Source organism: Brienomyrus brachyistius, chromosome 14 (genome assembly GCF_023856365.1).
Source record: "Brienomyrus brachyistius isolate T26 chromosome 14, BBRACH_0.4, whole genome shotgun sequence".
Taxonomy (NCBI): domain Eukaryota; kingdom Metazoa; phylum Chordata; class Actinopteri; order Osteoglossiformes; family Mormyridae; genus Brienomyrus; species Brienomyrus brachyistius.
This window is the reverse complement of record NC_064546.1, coordinates 24,141,148-24,156,126: the sequence shown is the minus strand read 5'-3', so window position 1 is coordinate 24,156,126 and position 14,979 is coordinate 24,141,148. Positions and strand designations below refer to the sequence as shown.

General features: G+C 53.2%; 1 protein-coding gene across 1 annotated transcript in view; it reads right to left on the bottom strand.

Moving 5' to 3' along the window:
• Window positions 1-394: 394 nt before the first annotated feature.
• Window positions 395-14,979, bottom strand: part of LOC125707802 (MAM domain-containing glycosylphosphatidylinositol anchor protein 1) — a 99,011-nt gene continuing 84,426 nt past the window's right edge. Inside the window, 3 exon segments of the mRNA XM_048975143.1 lie at window positions 395-1,652; window positions 6,291-6,399; window positions 11,966-12,096. Coding sequence (XP_048831100.1) covers window positions 1,558-1,652; window positions 6,291-6,399; window positions 11,966-12,096 — 335 coding nt within the window. The 3' untranslated portion in view covers window positions 395-1,557.

Here is a 14,979-nt window from a genome sequence, read left to right as displayed (position 1 = left end):
GCTGCACACACTAAATAGCGTGAGCTGCATGAGCCATCCGACTGACTTATGAAGATGCCGACTTAGAAAATCAATCATTCCTTCCCCAGTGTACTGTGCATGTCCGTAGAATATCTATGTGTGGTATATTACGCTATGGTACAAAAGCTAGTGTATTTACTATATGTCGTCGATAAGATGATTCGTTAAAAAGAATTATGGGTAATCATGGCCCCTATCGGAGGTGTTCCTCATCTTCTGCAATTCCAGCCCATTTGTGCTCACGCCGGCAAAAGGACCCCTCTCAGGCTCACAGGAACATGAAAAAAAGGTGTTCCACATGTGACACCGCGTTTAAGGATAACAGAGGTGATGTATATCCACTGCATAAGAAACGACTCAGACTTTTCCGGAATAAGACAATATATCCCTCTCTTTATGGCCTACAGATATGTACAGATAACTGAAGTGTGGAGAATGTTCAGTGAGACTCTCAGGCGACCAGTTTATGTGACACGTCGTTACGGATACGTTTGGGACACATTACAGGGCTCTTCCCAGCAATGGCGCTGGGGACATTCTGTTGGACCGGGATAACTCCAAGGTTCAGTGTTAACGCCTGGGTCAGGCAGCGTGTCACAGGAAGTCCAAATTGCAGCCCTTGGGGTCTCCTGGTGGAACGGCAGGGGATGGCGAAGCGGCGAAGGGGGGAGAGAAGAATCCGCATCTTGGTCCTTGTGGGTGAGAGTTGCCCCCTCTCGCCCCCCTGGTTGGCCCCCATCTGCCCACGGCCCACTTACCCCAAAAAACCAACACGCACCTGGTTTTCAGGCCAAAGGACGAAATACTGCAAGGTAAATAGGACAAAAACTACCACAGAAAGAAAAAAGTATAAATTTGTGCTTATTCTGATTTACTTTCACGTTGCTGATTTTGTCCAGTTCATGTCTATCAGTGTCTGTATCCTTATATTTTATATATAGATTAACGTATATTTACAATCCAATCGCGGTAACGCTGTGCCAGGCAGGAATGACGTCTCTGACACCTTCCTCGCTCCTTCATCTTGTCCTGTTCGCTTTTTCCATCCAAATCTGACGGCTGCTTGCTGTCTACTTCGAAGGGGAGGGGGGTCCTAAGCCACAACGCCCCCCCGCCCCCCCTTGTCCTCTGGTCCTTCATCTTTGGTAAGAGTGTTCGACACTTTGGTGTCTTGGGTGGGGGGCAGGGGGGATGCCCCCATGGGGAAGGTCCAGGAAAAGGAGGAAAGGGGGTGGGATGGAGATGGAATTGAGGAAAGAAAGGAGAGAGGAATGAAGTGATAGCATATTTTCGTTTTCCATCTTTTTCGACGGCTATTGGCGTGGTAGAAGCCAGGGGCCAGTGAAGATGAGGAGGGCGTATGTGCTTCATCGCAGAGGGGAATGGGGCTGCAATGGGACAGGACGATGGAAGAGAGTGAGGGGGTAGGACCGAGAGGAGGGGGCGTGGGGCAATAGGATGTCAGAGAACTGTGTGTGCCGGGGCGGTGGGGTGGTGGGGGGGGAATCTTGGTCAACAGGGGCACTGTTGTGCTCATCATCTGTAGAATAGCAGGTAGGCCAAGAGCGCGCAGCCCAGCAGCTGCGTTGGCGACAGCGGCCACCGGTGTGAGGCTCCACCCAACAGGACGGCTGGAACAGAAAAGAGGGACGAAGGTCAGGGAAGAAACGCATCGAACGCACCAAAGATGTCCATTGAACGGCGAAGCTGCGGTTTTCTCCGAATAAAAATGCCAAATGAAAAAAAAAAACGAAAAGAATCTGAGTGAAACGCGCTTCTTGCTTTAGAGCTGTTAAAATAATCAGAACCGATCACATGTGTTACAAAAATATACTTACATTGTTGTCGAGAGAACAAAGAGGAACGAAAGGCTTCGGAACAAATTAGCAATTAAAATGATATCACTGCCGGAATCACTGAGGAATCACTGCGAAATCACTGCTGTCGTTCACTCCGCAGGTCTCGGTCTGCCGTTCGGGGTTAAGCAGCATGCGGGCGCCCGCTGTGTTTGGGGGGCGGGGCCTTCCCAGCGCCATTAGGCGTGCGTGCTGTCTGCAGGCCAGTTTAATAAATAAAGGACAGATATTGTATCTGAGAGATCAATAGGCATTTATATCAAGGTTTTTTTCCCTTATGGCAGAAAATCAATGTATTCATAATAAAGCGTTTTTTTCCCTTCCTTTTTAATAAAAACAAGTTAAGTGACTGGCCCCTCCCTCACCGCAGTGCTCTCAAGGGCCTTTGAAGGAGGCGGGAACTTGGAGGTAGTGGGGGGCAGGCCTTCTACAAGGGAGGCTGCCAAGCGAACCGGGGAACGCCGCTGGACAGCGGGACGAGGGGCCAGATGGTCCGTATCCGGTACCCATGAGTTAATCAAAGCCACAGGTACCACGGTCCCGTGCCGGCGAACCCGCAGCCTTTGGATGACCCAGGGTGCGGAAATGCATTTTCACAGGGGATTAACCCTTCGAGTCCAACGGGCTCCCCCCCCACCCCCACCTGTCCCTGGCTCACATCCTCTCCAGCTCGAGCCTACAGAGAAAATGCTGCCTGGCGGCCATCTTTTACAGTGGGGGGGCCCACCGCTCGCAGGATGAACCCCCATGTCCAGGCCTGTCTCTGTTACCTGACAGATGGGTACAAGATGCAAGCTCTGGTGGAACTGGGTGGACGGGCGGGGGGGGGGGGGGGGGGGACAGACTGGGAGGAGAACAGGATGTGCAAATAGGGCCCAGCTGGGGGGGAAAGTGAGGAGACACTTGTCTGCACGGCCCCCGCAGGTGAAGCCCCCGGAAGAATGTTGTGGAGGGAGGGGGCCAAGAGGAGAAGAGTTGGGAACATCACGGAGATGTAGCTGGAAATGGGCTGTGGATGGGCTGTGTCCTGGGTCCTGTAGCTGGGGGCGCCCAGATCTGCGTCCTTCTAAGCCCCCCAGCTCTGCCTGCCCCTATAACAGCTGAGTGCCTTAAATATGAGGAATCAGTTACACTTTGGACCAACAAACCACTACTGTAAAAATCTGGATTTTATTTTGTGAACAGGCTGCATTTGATCACATTTTTTCTTCAATCTATGATATTACCCTATAAGTGATGGAAATGGCTCATATCACTATTAATACAGTAAATGGATGTAAAATGTTTAACAGCTGAATAGCACCGACCCCAGCCGGGATAAGTGATCCTGGGAGATGGCTGGGGGGGCAATTCATTTAGCACCTCGTTCAGATGGACGTCATATAGATGTCAAATAAGCCGGTGATTCACCCCCTCCCCTCCAATCCGAGGAAAAGGAACAGTCACATGATCAGGGATGAGGGCACGTGCGGACCACGTCACATGACCGGCAGGCCCTGTGAGGCCACGGTAGCCGACGTGACACGACCGTAAAAATCGGATCTGAAATTAGCATTCAGTGGCAGGACCCGCGGGGGGCAAGGTTAATAACATTAATGATTCAAATGTGCCTTTCTGCTTCAGACTGGTACCAGCGCCCTTCATGAGTGCTCTCCCACACTCGGCAGCGAGCCGCTGTGACCGGCTTACCTCTGATGTAATGGTTGTATAACGTTTCACTTGCGAACGCATCCTGGGCCCTCAGGGGCCCTCAGGCTGAGGATGAAGCCCACTGGGGCCAAACGTGGGCCGTGACACCCCATTCAAGCCTGAAATAATGAACATCGGGTCCAAACTCAGATAGTTTGTATTACTTTTGTTATAGGTCTAATCTAACCATCTTCTGGTAGAAGCCTTTTGGAGCAGCATGTGGCTCAGTGGGCTAAGCTTCTCTGCCCATGGCCAGAAGGTTGTTGGTTTGTGCCCGGCCTCAGCAGAAGAGCCATGTCTGTGGCTCCTTGAACAAGGATCTTAACCCCCCCAGCTCCATTGGCACTTCTACAGGTGGCTGTAATCCTTACATATGTGTCTGCATGTCATGGAGAGCAAGATGAGGTAGGCAAGAAGAGAATTTTCTCACGGGGGTCAATAGAGTGTGATTATTATTATTAAATACATGTGGAATAACACTGAACTCCACATGTGTTTACTTCCGGGGAGCAGAGATATGGAACCTAAACCAGCCCTGCCCTGGGTTCGAGGGTCGGGTGGCTCTGGAGTCACAGTCAAGCGTTCTTAGTTTGCCCTCTTCATAGCAGCCGTTACTCATATTTGTACCATCCTTACTACACATCTTACAATGAAGACCTTGGCCATCACAGGCTGACTGCCATCTGTACAGCAACCAACCGCACATCCACTGAAATAAAGGTAGCTGACTATGAGAAAGATCTCGGTGTGTATGTTGATGCTTCCATGTCCCACTCTCACCAGTGTGGGGAAGCAATAAAAAGGCCAATAGGATGTTGGGTTACATCTCTAGGTGTGTGGAGTTTAAGCCAAGGGAGGTGATGCTACGGTTATGTAATTCCTTAGTAAGACCCCACCTAGAATATTGTGTGCAGGTTTGGTCACCAGACCTTAAGAAGGACATTGCTGCCTTGGAAAGGGATCAGCTTAGGGCTACGAGAATGATTCCTGGTCTTAGAGGAATGTCTTATGAGGAGAGGTTAGCTGAGCTGAATCTGTTCAGCCTCGAGCAAAGGAGACTAAGGGGGGACATGATCCAGGTACCGTATATATGATTCTAACTGATCTGAATGCTGTTCAGCCAAGTGACTATTTCAATATTAGTTTAAATACTAGAACTCGTGGCCACGAGAGGAAATTAGCAGGAGAACATTTTAAAATGAATTTGAGGAAGCACTTCTTTACACAGCGTGTAGTTAGAGTATGGTGGAATAGTCTTCCTGCTAGTGTACCGTAAGCTAAAACCCTGGGTTCCTTTAAATCAGAGCTAGATAAGATTTTAACAACTCTGAGCTATTAGTTAAGTTCTCCCCAAACGAGCTTGATGGGCCGAATGGCCTCCTGTAAATTACTTACGTTGTTCTTATGTTTTTACATCCAGGGAAGACCAGGGGCAAAGTTTTTGATCCCCAGCCAGCGAAAATAAACCACCACAGTAGCGATTCAACCGCAAAAACGGAACCAGGTCGGGCTTGTCTTAGTTTTACTGAATGTCCCCTTTTCTAGAACAAAAAAGTGATTTACTCGACTGCTGACCTTATGAACGGTTCATAACTTTCATACAGATCAGACTGTTTGCACGAGTTATTTTCCGTACAGTTATTTGGAGCACTCTTAGTTGGCCACACATTTTTTTTAGACCAAACATAATATGACGGAAGATTGTATTGTCGTTGTGGCTTTTGAACATGATCACTGTTTACGGAGACTGACCCTTGACACTTGAGATGGCAGACCATGGATACGGACGTTAAAACACACACACTCTGCTGAAAATTTCCTTTGTGTTAAGACTCGCGCAGCAAGCCGGTCATTCTTAACAGAACCCATCAGCTCCTCAGACAGACTACAGCCCCCTCACCCTTATGGGGTGTAAGGAACGTCACCTGCCTGTGTCACCTGCCAGCGCTTTCAATTCAGCGTGTGACGTGCCCGTGTGAGTCTGTGTGTGCGTGCAGCATTTGCTGTGCCCGGGTCTCCGTCGCAATACCTGCATCCCTGCCTCTAATTACCCGTCGGTCCCGTTTATCTCGGTGTGTGTAAAGCGAGCCCCCCACCCCCCCACCCCCGTTTATGCCTACATAAATAATGCAAAGTGTACTTTTTTGTATTTCAGATGGGCTGTACCAAAAGGTAATGGCCTGCTCTTAATATTTCATAATCTGTCTTTTTTCATTATGTTTTTATTTTGCGGTTGTCATGGACACCGGCTCCTGAAAGCAAACTGGGTGCAATCTGATTGGCTAATGAGGACCACACAATGCACTGGGCGTCTGTCCGTCCGCGTTCCAATCAGTGCCTGCGTGGATACGCACCCCCTTTCGTTCGCCTCGAGGCTAAGAGCTGCAAAGGCATGCAGGAAGGTGTGGAAGTTCAAACGCATTCCTCCCACAATGCATCAGGAGAGAAGATATTTTTCAAATGACATCCTCGAGTGGGCAGTGTTCAGCCAGATCCACGGTCTTGCAGGTTCCTTGGATTACATCTTGCCAGTTCTCTTTATAGGGGGCCCTCCTGTGTGACAGCGCCTCCCTCTGGCGAGGAGGGACACAGCCGGCAGAGGCCTGGCTGTAGCTCTGTGCCCCTCCCTCTAGGTATCCCATCCTCCCCGCTGCTCTCTCTTTTGTGCCCATCGCCTCCCTCCCACGTGGACCCGCGAGAGCAATGGGGCAGGAAGCCTTGTACCTGTGTTAGAGACGGTGCTGTCCTGTTTGCACTTTCCCGTGGTGATGGACACATCATCAATAGCGATGTCCCCTTCATAGCCGGTGCCCCGCACCCCCTCAAACACCACCTGCAGAGTAACCACAAAAAAAAAAACAAAAATCACCATTCCAGAATTTTCTGGTTGATCGTTTTTATAGTCGTTCCGTTTTGCTGGCAGACAGATAGCGTGAACAGACCAACCACACGGACCCAAGAGCCAATGCCTGCACCTTTTTCCTTACTGATACACATTTTCCAGTGGGGAGTTGAGGGTCATTATGTATCAGGCTAATTTGTCAATAGCCCCCATGAGAGTCATATGAACCACCTGAAGCAGCAACACTGCTGCAGTAAATCCATGGCCAGGGGTTTATGCCATCATCTTGGAAGAGGATACTAGGAAGGGGAGGGGTGGGGTCAGTGGGCTGGTGGGTGTGGCTTCTTCCTGTGCAGCTCCCGCTTTGATTGACAAGTTAATTACCCTGGCAACGGGGGCCGAAGCCCCATCCCACAGAGCTAATGAAATTCGAGTCCACCGCTGCCCCCTGTGCATCCTTCCTCTGATGCCTGGTTTATACTCTCCTAATTGAAACATGGTGGTAGGAAAACACAGGGGGGGTTGCGGGGGGGGGGGGGGGCACCGCCTGCCTGACACAATCTGGGTGAGCTGGGGTACTCCCCCCAGACTACGCTAACCGGCCTGCCCACACGGGGTTTTATAAACAAGCTGTAAACTGGACGGGGAGCCGGGGGCCGGCTTAGTGCCGTACCACTGTGGTACTGAATCCACGAGGGCAGAACTGAAGCCACGCGGTAAATATCCAAGCGGGTAGACGGGCCGTCGCTAATAGAAGCACAGTGAGGCGTCCCGGAAGAAGCCTGAGGCGGTGACAGAAAGGCAGGCCTTCAGAGTCGCCCCTTATCTCTCCACGCGCTTAGCATTAGTGCTGTGCTGCTCGGCTGCCTGACTAAGCGTGTTAGCCGCAGCTTAAACTAGTATACAGAGGTTTCACTCAAACCTGTGGGCATTGGAGCACATTGGACCTAGACGGCGAAGGACAAATACAGAAACAGGATGAGGAAGCCAGGTTTCCCTCCTCGACGTTCTCAGGACCCCTCATTAGCAAAGCCCCTGGTTAAGAGAATAATGCGCTAATCCACTCCATCACGACTAAATTCAGCCCCCTACAGCATGATCCTCGGAAGACGTGACCCCTTTCGGGTAAATAGGGAGGCTAAGGGTGACCCCAACACGCTGGAGCCCAGGGGGCAGTTAGCAGGACCAGGCTGGGGGAGACTGCTGAAAGCTCTGATAGACGCCCACGCTTGGATGCGCCGTGGAGAGGCTTAACTCAATCTGGCTTCCAGTGCCGCATGGCTGGGCGTTGCACTAATTGGCGGTGTGCCTCTGCAGGCAGGCTCGGGCATGGGGGGCCAGCAGCAATGCAGCACATTGGGCTCCAAATTACAGGTGCTGCATAGTTTGCATGTAAGCACTAAAGCTAGCATGGAGACAGATCCATGCGCATGATAAATTCCGAAGCGACCACAGCTGAGCAACAAAACGATTATTTTTGCATATGTGTGTGAGAGAGGCTGTGAAGCCTAAAGTGAGCTCAGACCCCGGGGAAGGAATCCAGTAAGGTAGCAGACAGACAAACCCAGGCAAAACGAGACTGTGCCATCTACGCTAGCTACCAAACAGTACTCCGGAAACCAAATCAGAACCAAAAGGACGCAGAGGAGGAACGGAAGGCTGGAGAGACTGAGGATGGAGGGCAGGTCAGTAGAGGAGAGAAGGAGAAAAAGGAGAGAATGGGTCATAATGGAAGACACAAGGCTTTAACTGGTTTCCAGCAGCAGTCGATCAGGAGCGCTGCTCCCCTCCCAGTCGCTGTTTTCACTGTCAGCACCACTGATTACCCCCGAGCCTCCGTCGTCGCTAATCGAAACACAGGAAGCCCTCATCGCATTCTTAGCAGACGGAGGAGACCTGCGAGTCGGCGGCAGGGCGGTGGAGGTGCACCCTGGGTAGGTCCTCCAGTGCCTTCAGGGGCCTGATTACTTGGCAGCTTCTGGCTTCCCGTCGGGCCAGGTGCTTTCAGGATTCAGGTTTTCAAGCCAAAGTTTGCCTAATTTGTCGACAAGTGTCCGGATCCCTCCGGTGCAATCATTCCCACCTCCTCAGGTGGGTGTGGGAATAACAGGCGTCCTCCCCCGCTGATGTGAGCTGATCGGGTCCTGCTGAAGGACAATCAAACTTTAACGTGACTCATGTTTACTGTGGCTAGGGATAATGCTGTGGCTAATTCTGGGGCTAATGCTGTTGCTAACGCTATGGTTAATGTTGTAGCTAAAACTAACTTTTAAGTTTTTAGGTATGTGCACTAATTTACTTCGATCATGGCTGCTCAGGCAGTTCAATGCCACAGTAGAAGCTGCCTTTCAAGGTCGAGTATCCAGTTCCTGGGCCGCCACACAGCCCGCCAGCTCCACTTATGCCCACTGGTCCTACTTGGCCTTACCAAGTTGAGTGGGGGTTCTAACAGTAGATAAAAGCTCCCCATCACCCAGGCCTTGCCACCTCCTTGAAGGCCGTGCTCTGGCCCTAATGTTCAGCTTTAGCAAGGCAGCCCCACCACCCCACAGGGGGGAGAGTAATCGACAGACTCAAGGAGGCTTTGGTCGTAAACCTCCTCCCCCATAAGAAAACCATCATGCGGCTCACTGCATAGGACACCCCCCCCCCCCCCCATCTCCCTCCGAGACGGCGAGCGTGGCATCCCTTGCGGGGCAGTCTATCAGCAGCTGAATAGTATTGACGGGGGGAAGCTGGTTGTTTCAGGTGGGGAGGGGGGGTTGCCATAGGAACCGCAGCACAGGGAAGGAGTACCCAGCGTTGAGTAATAAAGAGTAATCGTACGTCGGCTGTTTGGGTTCCACACTGATTAATTCTCCTGCTCCGTCTGTGCCGCGGTGCCGTTAATCTCACCGAGCGCTTGCCGTCGATGAGGCCGCCAACTCCATGGTTACGGTGGCGGTAACATCGACGACGTGGATGCGGTCGTCTCGCTTTGGCGATGCAGGAGGTAGCGTAGGCCTGCTCTGACGCCGCCCGCCCTACCAACGCCGATCGATAGCACGCGTAAATATGTGACTCCGTGTTGGGCGGGCCCGAAACCCACCCTCCAGGCTTGGCGGCCCCCATAGGAGGAGGATCCATCTTGCCCGTTAACATCGATTGCTGTAAACAGTCTCCCTGGACCACAAATGAGGAGGCAGTCTCCTCCCGCACGCTCTTCCTGGCAGTGGGGAACTTTGGGATAACAGCCTGGCGCTCCACGAGGCCGCCGTTCAGCCTCAGGGAGGGTGATGGGTTCGAGAGTGAAGATGCAGTGATGTGAGGGGGTCTGAGAATCTCTGGCACTACAGCGCCTCCCGCAGGAGCCCCACTCCTCTGCCAAAACAAGTGTGGGGTTAAATATTTAATGAGTGCGCCAAGGAATCAGAGCCTTTTTAATGAAGCCTTCGGATTGGGGTGGGGCGCCTGTCTGTTTTTCTTTTGAAGAGCTCATCACGTCAAGCCCCATCTCCACATTGCAGGAGAAAGTGAGGCCTCGCCCCCCCAGGTTTGCCTGAGCCCAATAACACCCCGGATGGCACAGGCTAGGGGTGGAGTCAGACTCCGCAGGGTCAGGGGGCCATAAAGCCCCCGGTGTCACCCTGGGTAATGGTGGTCGAGGCTTTCTGGGGTCGTTTAATGTGTCGTCTTAAAAAGACAATGGAAAGAAGCAGCCAGTGGTAACAGCGACAGGATCTCCATGGAGAGCAGCGAATCAGGCGGCCGGCCGGATACCGCGCAGAAGCCGGCCGTATCCTTGGGAACCGAGGGTCAGAATGCGGCGAAATCACACCACCGTCCCTGCTGAAAAGCAATAGGCGACTGTGAATCTATCGGACCCCCCAACCCAGCCGGGTTTATATCTGAAACCACACTCTTTTTTGTGTAGTTGGCTTGTTAGACATTGTCTATTGGGAATTGTGGGAAAAAAATAAAGCATTAGAAAAGCGTGGGGGGGGGGGGGGGTGGGGGGGTGGGAGTCAGAGTGTGATGCTGGGAAGTGAGAGAGGAGAGCTTGGGGGGGGGGGGGGACAGAAATGAGAGAAAGATGAGAAAGATCTAAATCGAGTCGGGAAATGGGAAACAGGACCGCGTCCCAGCGCATTCGGATCCACGGGGGGGTTCCTGTAGCCAAGGCCGTCCAATTGAGAAGGAAGACTATACCCTGACTCTGGCCTGCAGGTGGGGGCAGAGAGCAAGGTGGCGGCTGTGCGATCGCTGGCTCCTGACTCTAATCCTTCTGCAAGGTCACCCGTAGGTTAAGGGGCGTTAGTGTTCTGGGCTCTCCTGGCCTTTAATGCGTAAGGGGGCGGCAGCCGTGATCCCGCAGCCTTATCTCCCTGCTTCCTACCTGCCTTCAGATCATTAAGTGTGTAAATCCAGCCTCAGCACCCGTTTGAACGCCATCAAAGCATTCATTCTGATGCACATTTAGCAGCGGCAGCGTTCACCAGTCAATCTGAAGTGCTCCATGTCGCCTCAGCTTAATCAAAGGAGCATTAACGCCCCCCCCAGACCTCCGAGGTGACACAGTCTCCCTGTTTGCCCCCAGAGTTCCGCGAAGCCCTTGCCCTTTATCTGACTGTGTGTGTCCAAACTGAGTTTGTCCTGCAGGGGTTCTGCACCACTGCCAGTGGGGAGAGGGTCAGTCGAACCCAATGGCGCTAGGGGTCTCTCTGTCGGAACCTGCAGACCCCCGGCCCACTCCGATACACCTCCTCCCACCCAGAAAGACGGATTTCAGAAGCTGTCGGACCATGAGCTGAAACATAAATAAATCTTCAAAAAAAAAAAAAGGAAAGAAAAGAAACAACTTATTTGAAGGGACTGGAGTTACATCTATAAAAAATAAAGGACGAGACACACAGACAGAGGGGGGCCAGGGACCGGGGGGGGGGGCAATGAGAGAGAGTCGTGCTGACATAGCCAACGTCGGGTTTTAATCACACGCCGACACACACTTCACTCCTTTCGAAAGCACAGTCACCTAAGGCTAATGCTTCTGATTTATCGGTCGAGTTACCCACCCCCCCACACCCCCCCCCCAGTTTATTTTCTCCAATACCTCACATTGCCTAAATATTTAATGGGCGTTCGAGCAGGCAGTATATAACCGGCAAAGCTGTCCATGAAAGTGTGATGAGCAAACAGCTGACCTTTACTCGGGGTTATTGGTGTTTAATGGTCAGGGGACGGTCTTCGCTGGCCGGAATCGCAACTCTCCATCACGATCGCCATCATTTTTATCACAGGGAAAGACTGTAGCGTGATCATGGTCGTCCATAACAATTTACGCTCGCTAAATAATTCAGACACGCGCGTAATAAGTGACGAGCAGTGCAAGGTCAGGCGTGCTGGGCCTCAAAATTAAAGGTTTCTATCAGGCAGAAGTGCTAGGAGTTACCAGGCCAGATGCCGGCGTCTCAGGGCCTACGTGCTATTTTTCCTTACGTACAGGAATAATCTCAGGTATGATTTCAGTGGGTCGTGGTAAAAACAGAGCGGCATCCTTCGGCGAGAAGTCGCCCGGTACCTGGAATGCTCCGCTGGGGTTCACCGGGACGTTGGCCAGCTTCCAGTCTGGGCCCTGGTTCCCAGAGATGCTCCAGAGCAGCGTGTCCACCGTGGCGAGACCCTTCACCCGCATCAGGACGTTTAGGGAGCCTGTGGAGGCAAGCGAGCCGCTCAGTGGGTGTGACTGTGGGTGGAACCCCCATCTCAGCCTGCCCGCCTAAACCATTGAAGGTATGTGGCGCCATCTCGACTCCGCCCACTTTGTTACTGAATGGGTGTGGCCAGGAGTAGCACTCCATCTTATCCCCGCCCACCTTAATCACATCTTGTGCTCGGTGGGTGAACTTGGGCCAGCGATGCTGGGCTCTAGAAAGTGTGTGTGCGTGAAGTGTGTGCCCCCAATCAATGGCCGCCTGCACATTCATAGTGGTGTCGCTGGCACAATTTCAATGCTACATGCCTCCCTGGGGTGGGGGGGATGGGAGAGGGGGGTCTTCCATTAACTAGGGGCCACATACGGGCATGTCAGCACAGCTCTGGAGCCGCCGTTGCTACCGTCGACCTTTAATGTAAGTGAGAAGCGTGCTGCTTTAAGAAAGCAGCGGCCTGCCAAGCCTCCCCGCTGCCCTGTGTGCGTGTGCCAGCGCCGCCCCAGGGGTGGGATGAGGAAAATCAATCCTACAGAGAGACATCAAAACCTCCTCGCTTCATGCCAAGGATTATGGGTATCTGTACTCTGTGGGCCCTGTTTAATGCAGAGGGACAGAGCGTCTGAGAGAGGGATAAACGGAGAGGTATTGGAACCCACCAGACCTCCACGGGCAACCAGAACAGGCCCCCCCAACCCCCTTCCCCAGCTGGCTTCCCTGAAAGTACCCAGACGTTGGAAAACCACCGCGGCAACGACCATGCATCCCGTCTAGTGGTAAGGTCAACAAACCAGATCATGATGCGGAATGACACCTGAGGCTGATACGGGTGGACAGAGACCCTCGGGAGGGTCACGGTCCTGCTCGGCCCGATTTGTCACCCTGTTTCTCACCAGAACCTGCACCAACCAGAGCCTCACAATCCATGTGCCATTCACTCCTGCCAGCTCAAAATGTCAGCTTATATTTTCCTTATCAGAAAGAGGTTTCCGGTTTCCCTCTTTTCCCCCAAATCCCAAACACTCTGAAAAGAGGACACCCCCAGATGGGGGGGAGGGGTCATGTGCTTCTATGGACACAGTGGGATTGTCCCAACCTTTTACGCCCCACAGAGCATCCTGGCAGGCAGAGTGTCCTCAGGGGTGGGGGGGGGGGGTAATTATTCATTATCACCCCCCCAGCTGTCAGGAGGGGCATCTCATCCTGAGGGTGTGCTTCGCCTTCATTATTTTTCATATTTTCCCTTATTCACTTGGGCCGGGACCTTGACGCAGCGCAGTGCCAGCAAAGCTCCTATGCACGGCCTGGATTTACGCCCCCCCCTTGAACTGGGGAGGGGGGGCGTGTCAGCCGTGGTGTTAGTGGGACAGCTGCGCAGAGGAGTGGGGCCGCTGGGAATCGACTGTGATGAATGTGCGACCTCATTGCGATAAGAGCGGGCATGAGGTGCACAGTCCCGGGTGCGAGGTGAGGGAAGGCAGAGGGCACAGCCAATCACAGTCATTCGTCTTCCCTTATACGGGTCACGGGCGGGGCGTGGGTCAGCAGTCTTGGTGAATGAGGCTTCCTCAATTCCCAAAGTTCAATCCGGGCCCGCAGCACGTAATTCTGGGGCCCCCATGACGCACAGACCCACCCCCTCACCCCACCCCATCCTCAACCTGCTGAATACAGCGACAGTCAAGAGCTCAGTGAAACTGCCACACGACGCCACTGACTGGTCAGAATAAAATTAGATGGTGCTTACTGCATAGGGATGTGGCTGATGTGAGAGACGGCTGGAGCCCCTCCCAGGGCAGAAGGCGACTATAAGGCCCCAGGAACAAGGCAGGAAGCACCGCACTGGGTGCAAGACAGAAGCAGCCGGCAAATGACTCCACGGTCAATATTAAGGATGTTAAGGATCTTCTGCTTATTGTGAGGTTCGGATGGGGGTGGACAGTGTGGATGGAAGACAGCTGACAGGAATAATGAGGAAAGGCTAGGTAGACGTGGCTGGGGGCGGGGCAGAGCAGACGCGGCTGGGGGCGGGGCAGAGCAGACGCGGCTGGGGGCGGGGCAGAGCAGACGCGGCTGGGGGCGGGGCAGAGCAGATGCGGCTGGGGGCGGGGCAGAGCAGACGCGGCTGGGGGCGGGGCAGAGCAGATGCGGCTGGGGGCGGGGCAGACATGGCTGGGGGCGGGGCAGAGCAGACGCGGCTGGGGGCGGGGCAGAGCAGACGCAGCTGGGGGCGGGGCAGAGCAGACGCGGCTGGGGGCGGGGCAGAGCAGACACGGCTGGGGGCGGGGCACGTTTCAGTGGAGAGGGAGGGGCATCTGACCTGATCTGTCACCTTTTTATTTTACCCTGAAACTTTCACTGCAGTGTTTGTCATTCATGCTTATCCACATATGTGACACCACTATCAAAAGTGACTTCATATTTATTTACAGGCTTCAGATCTACAGAGCAGCTGGAGAGTTTTATTACCTCACCCTAAGGTACAACAGAACGGCCCTCTTGGAGTTCCCACCTTCACCTCAGAAAGGGCAGTGCGCGAGAATACACAGATGGATGAGGCATGCGGAATGGGTGGGGGGGGGGGGGGTTTAGTGGGAATGCGAACATCCAAAAAGAGAGACTCCCAGAGAGACTCACCACGACAGCCAGGAGGAACCGAATATGATGAGGTGACGAGGGGCCAGACCCCCCCCCCCCCCCCCCCACCCCCGTTACTCTCCACCGGGAGGGATGACAAAAAAAATCACAGAGTACACCAGGAAAAATGAATTTGTCCGTAAGATCAGGATAAGAACAGCCCCCCCCCCCCCCCCCCCCCCCCCTCACGAGGGTCTGTCCACCTCATGGGTTGCAAGCAGTTTACGGTTTATGGTCCAATCATGTC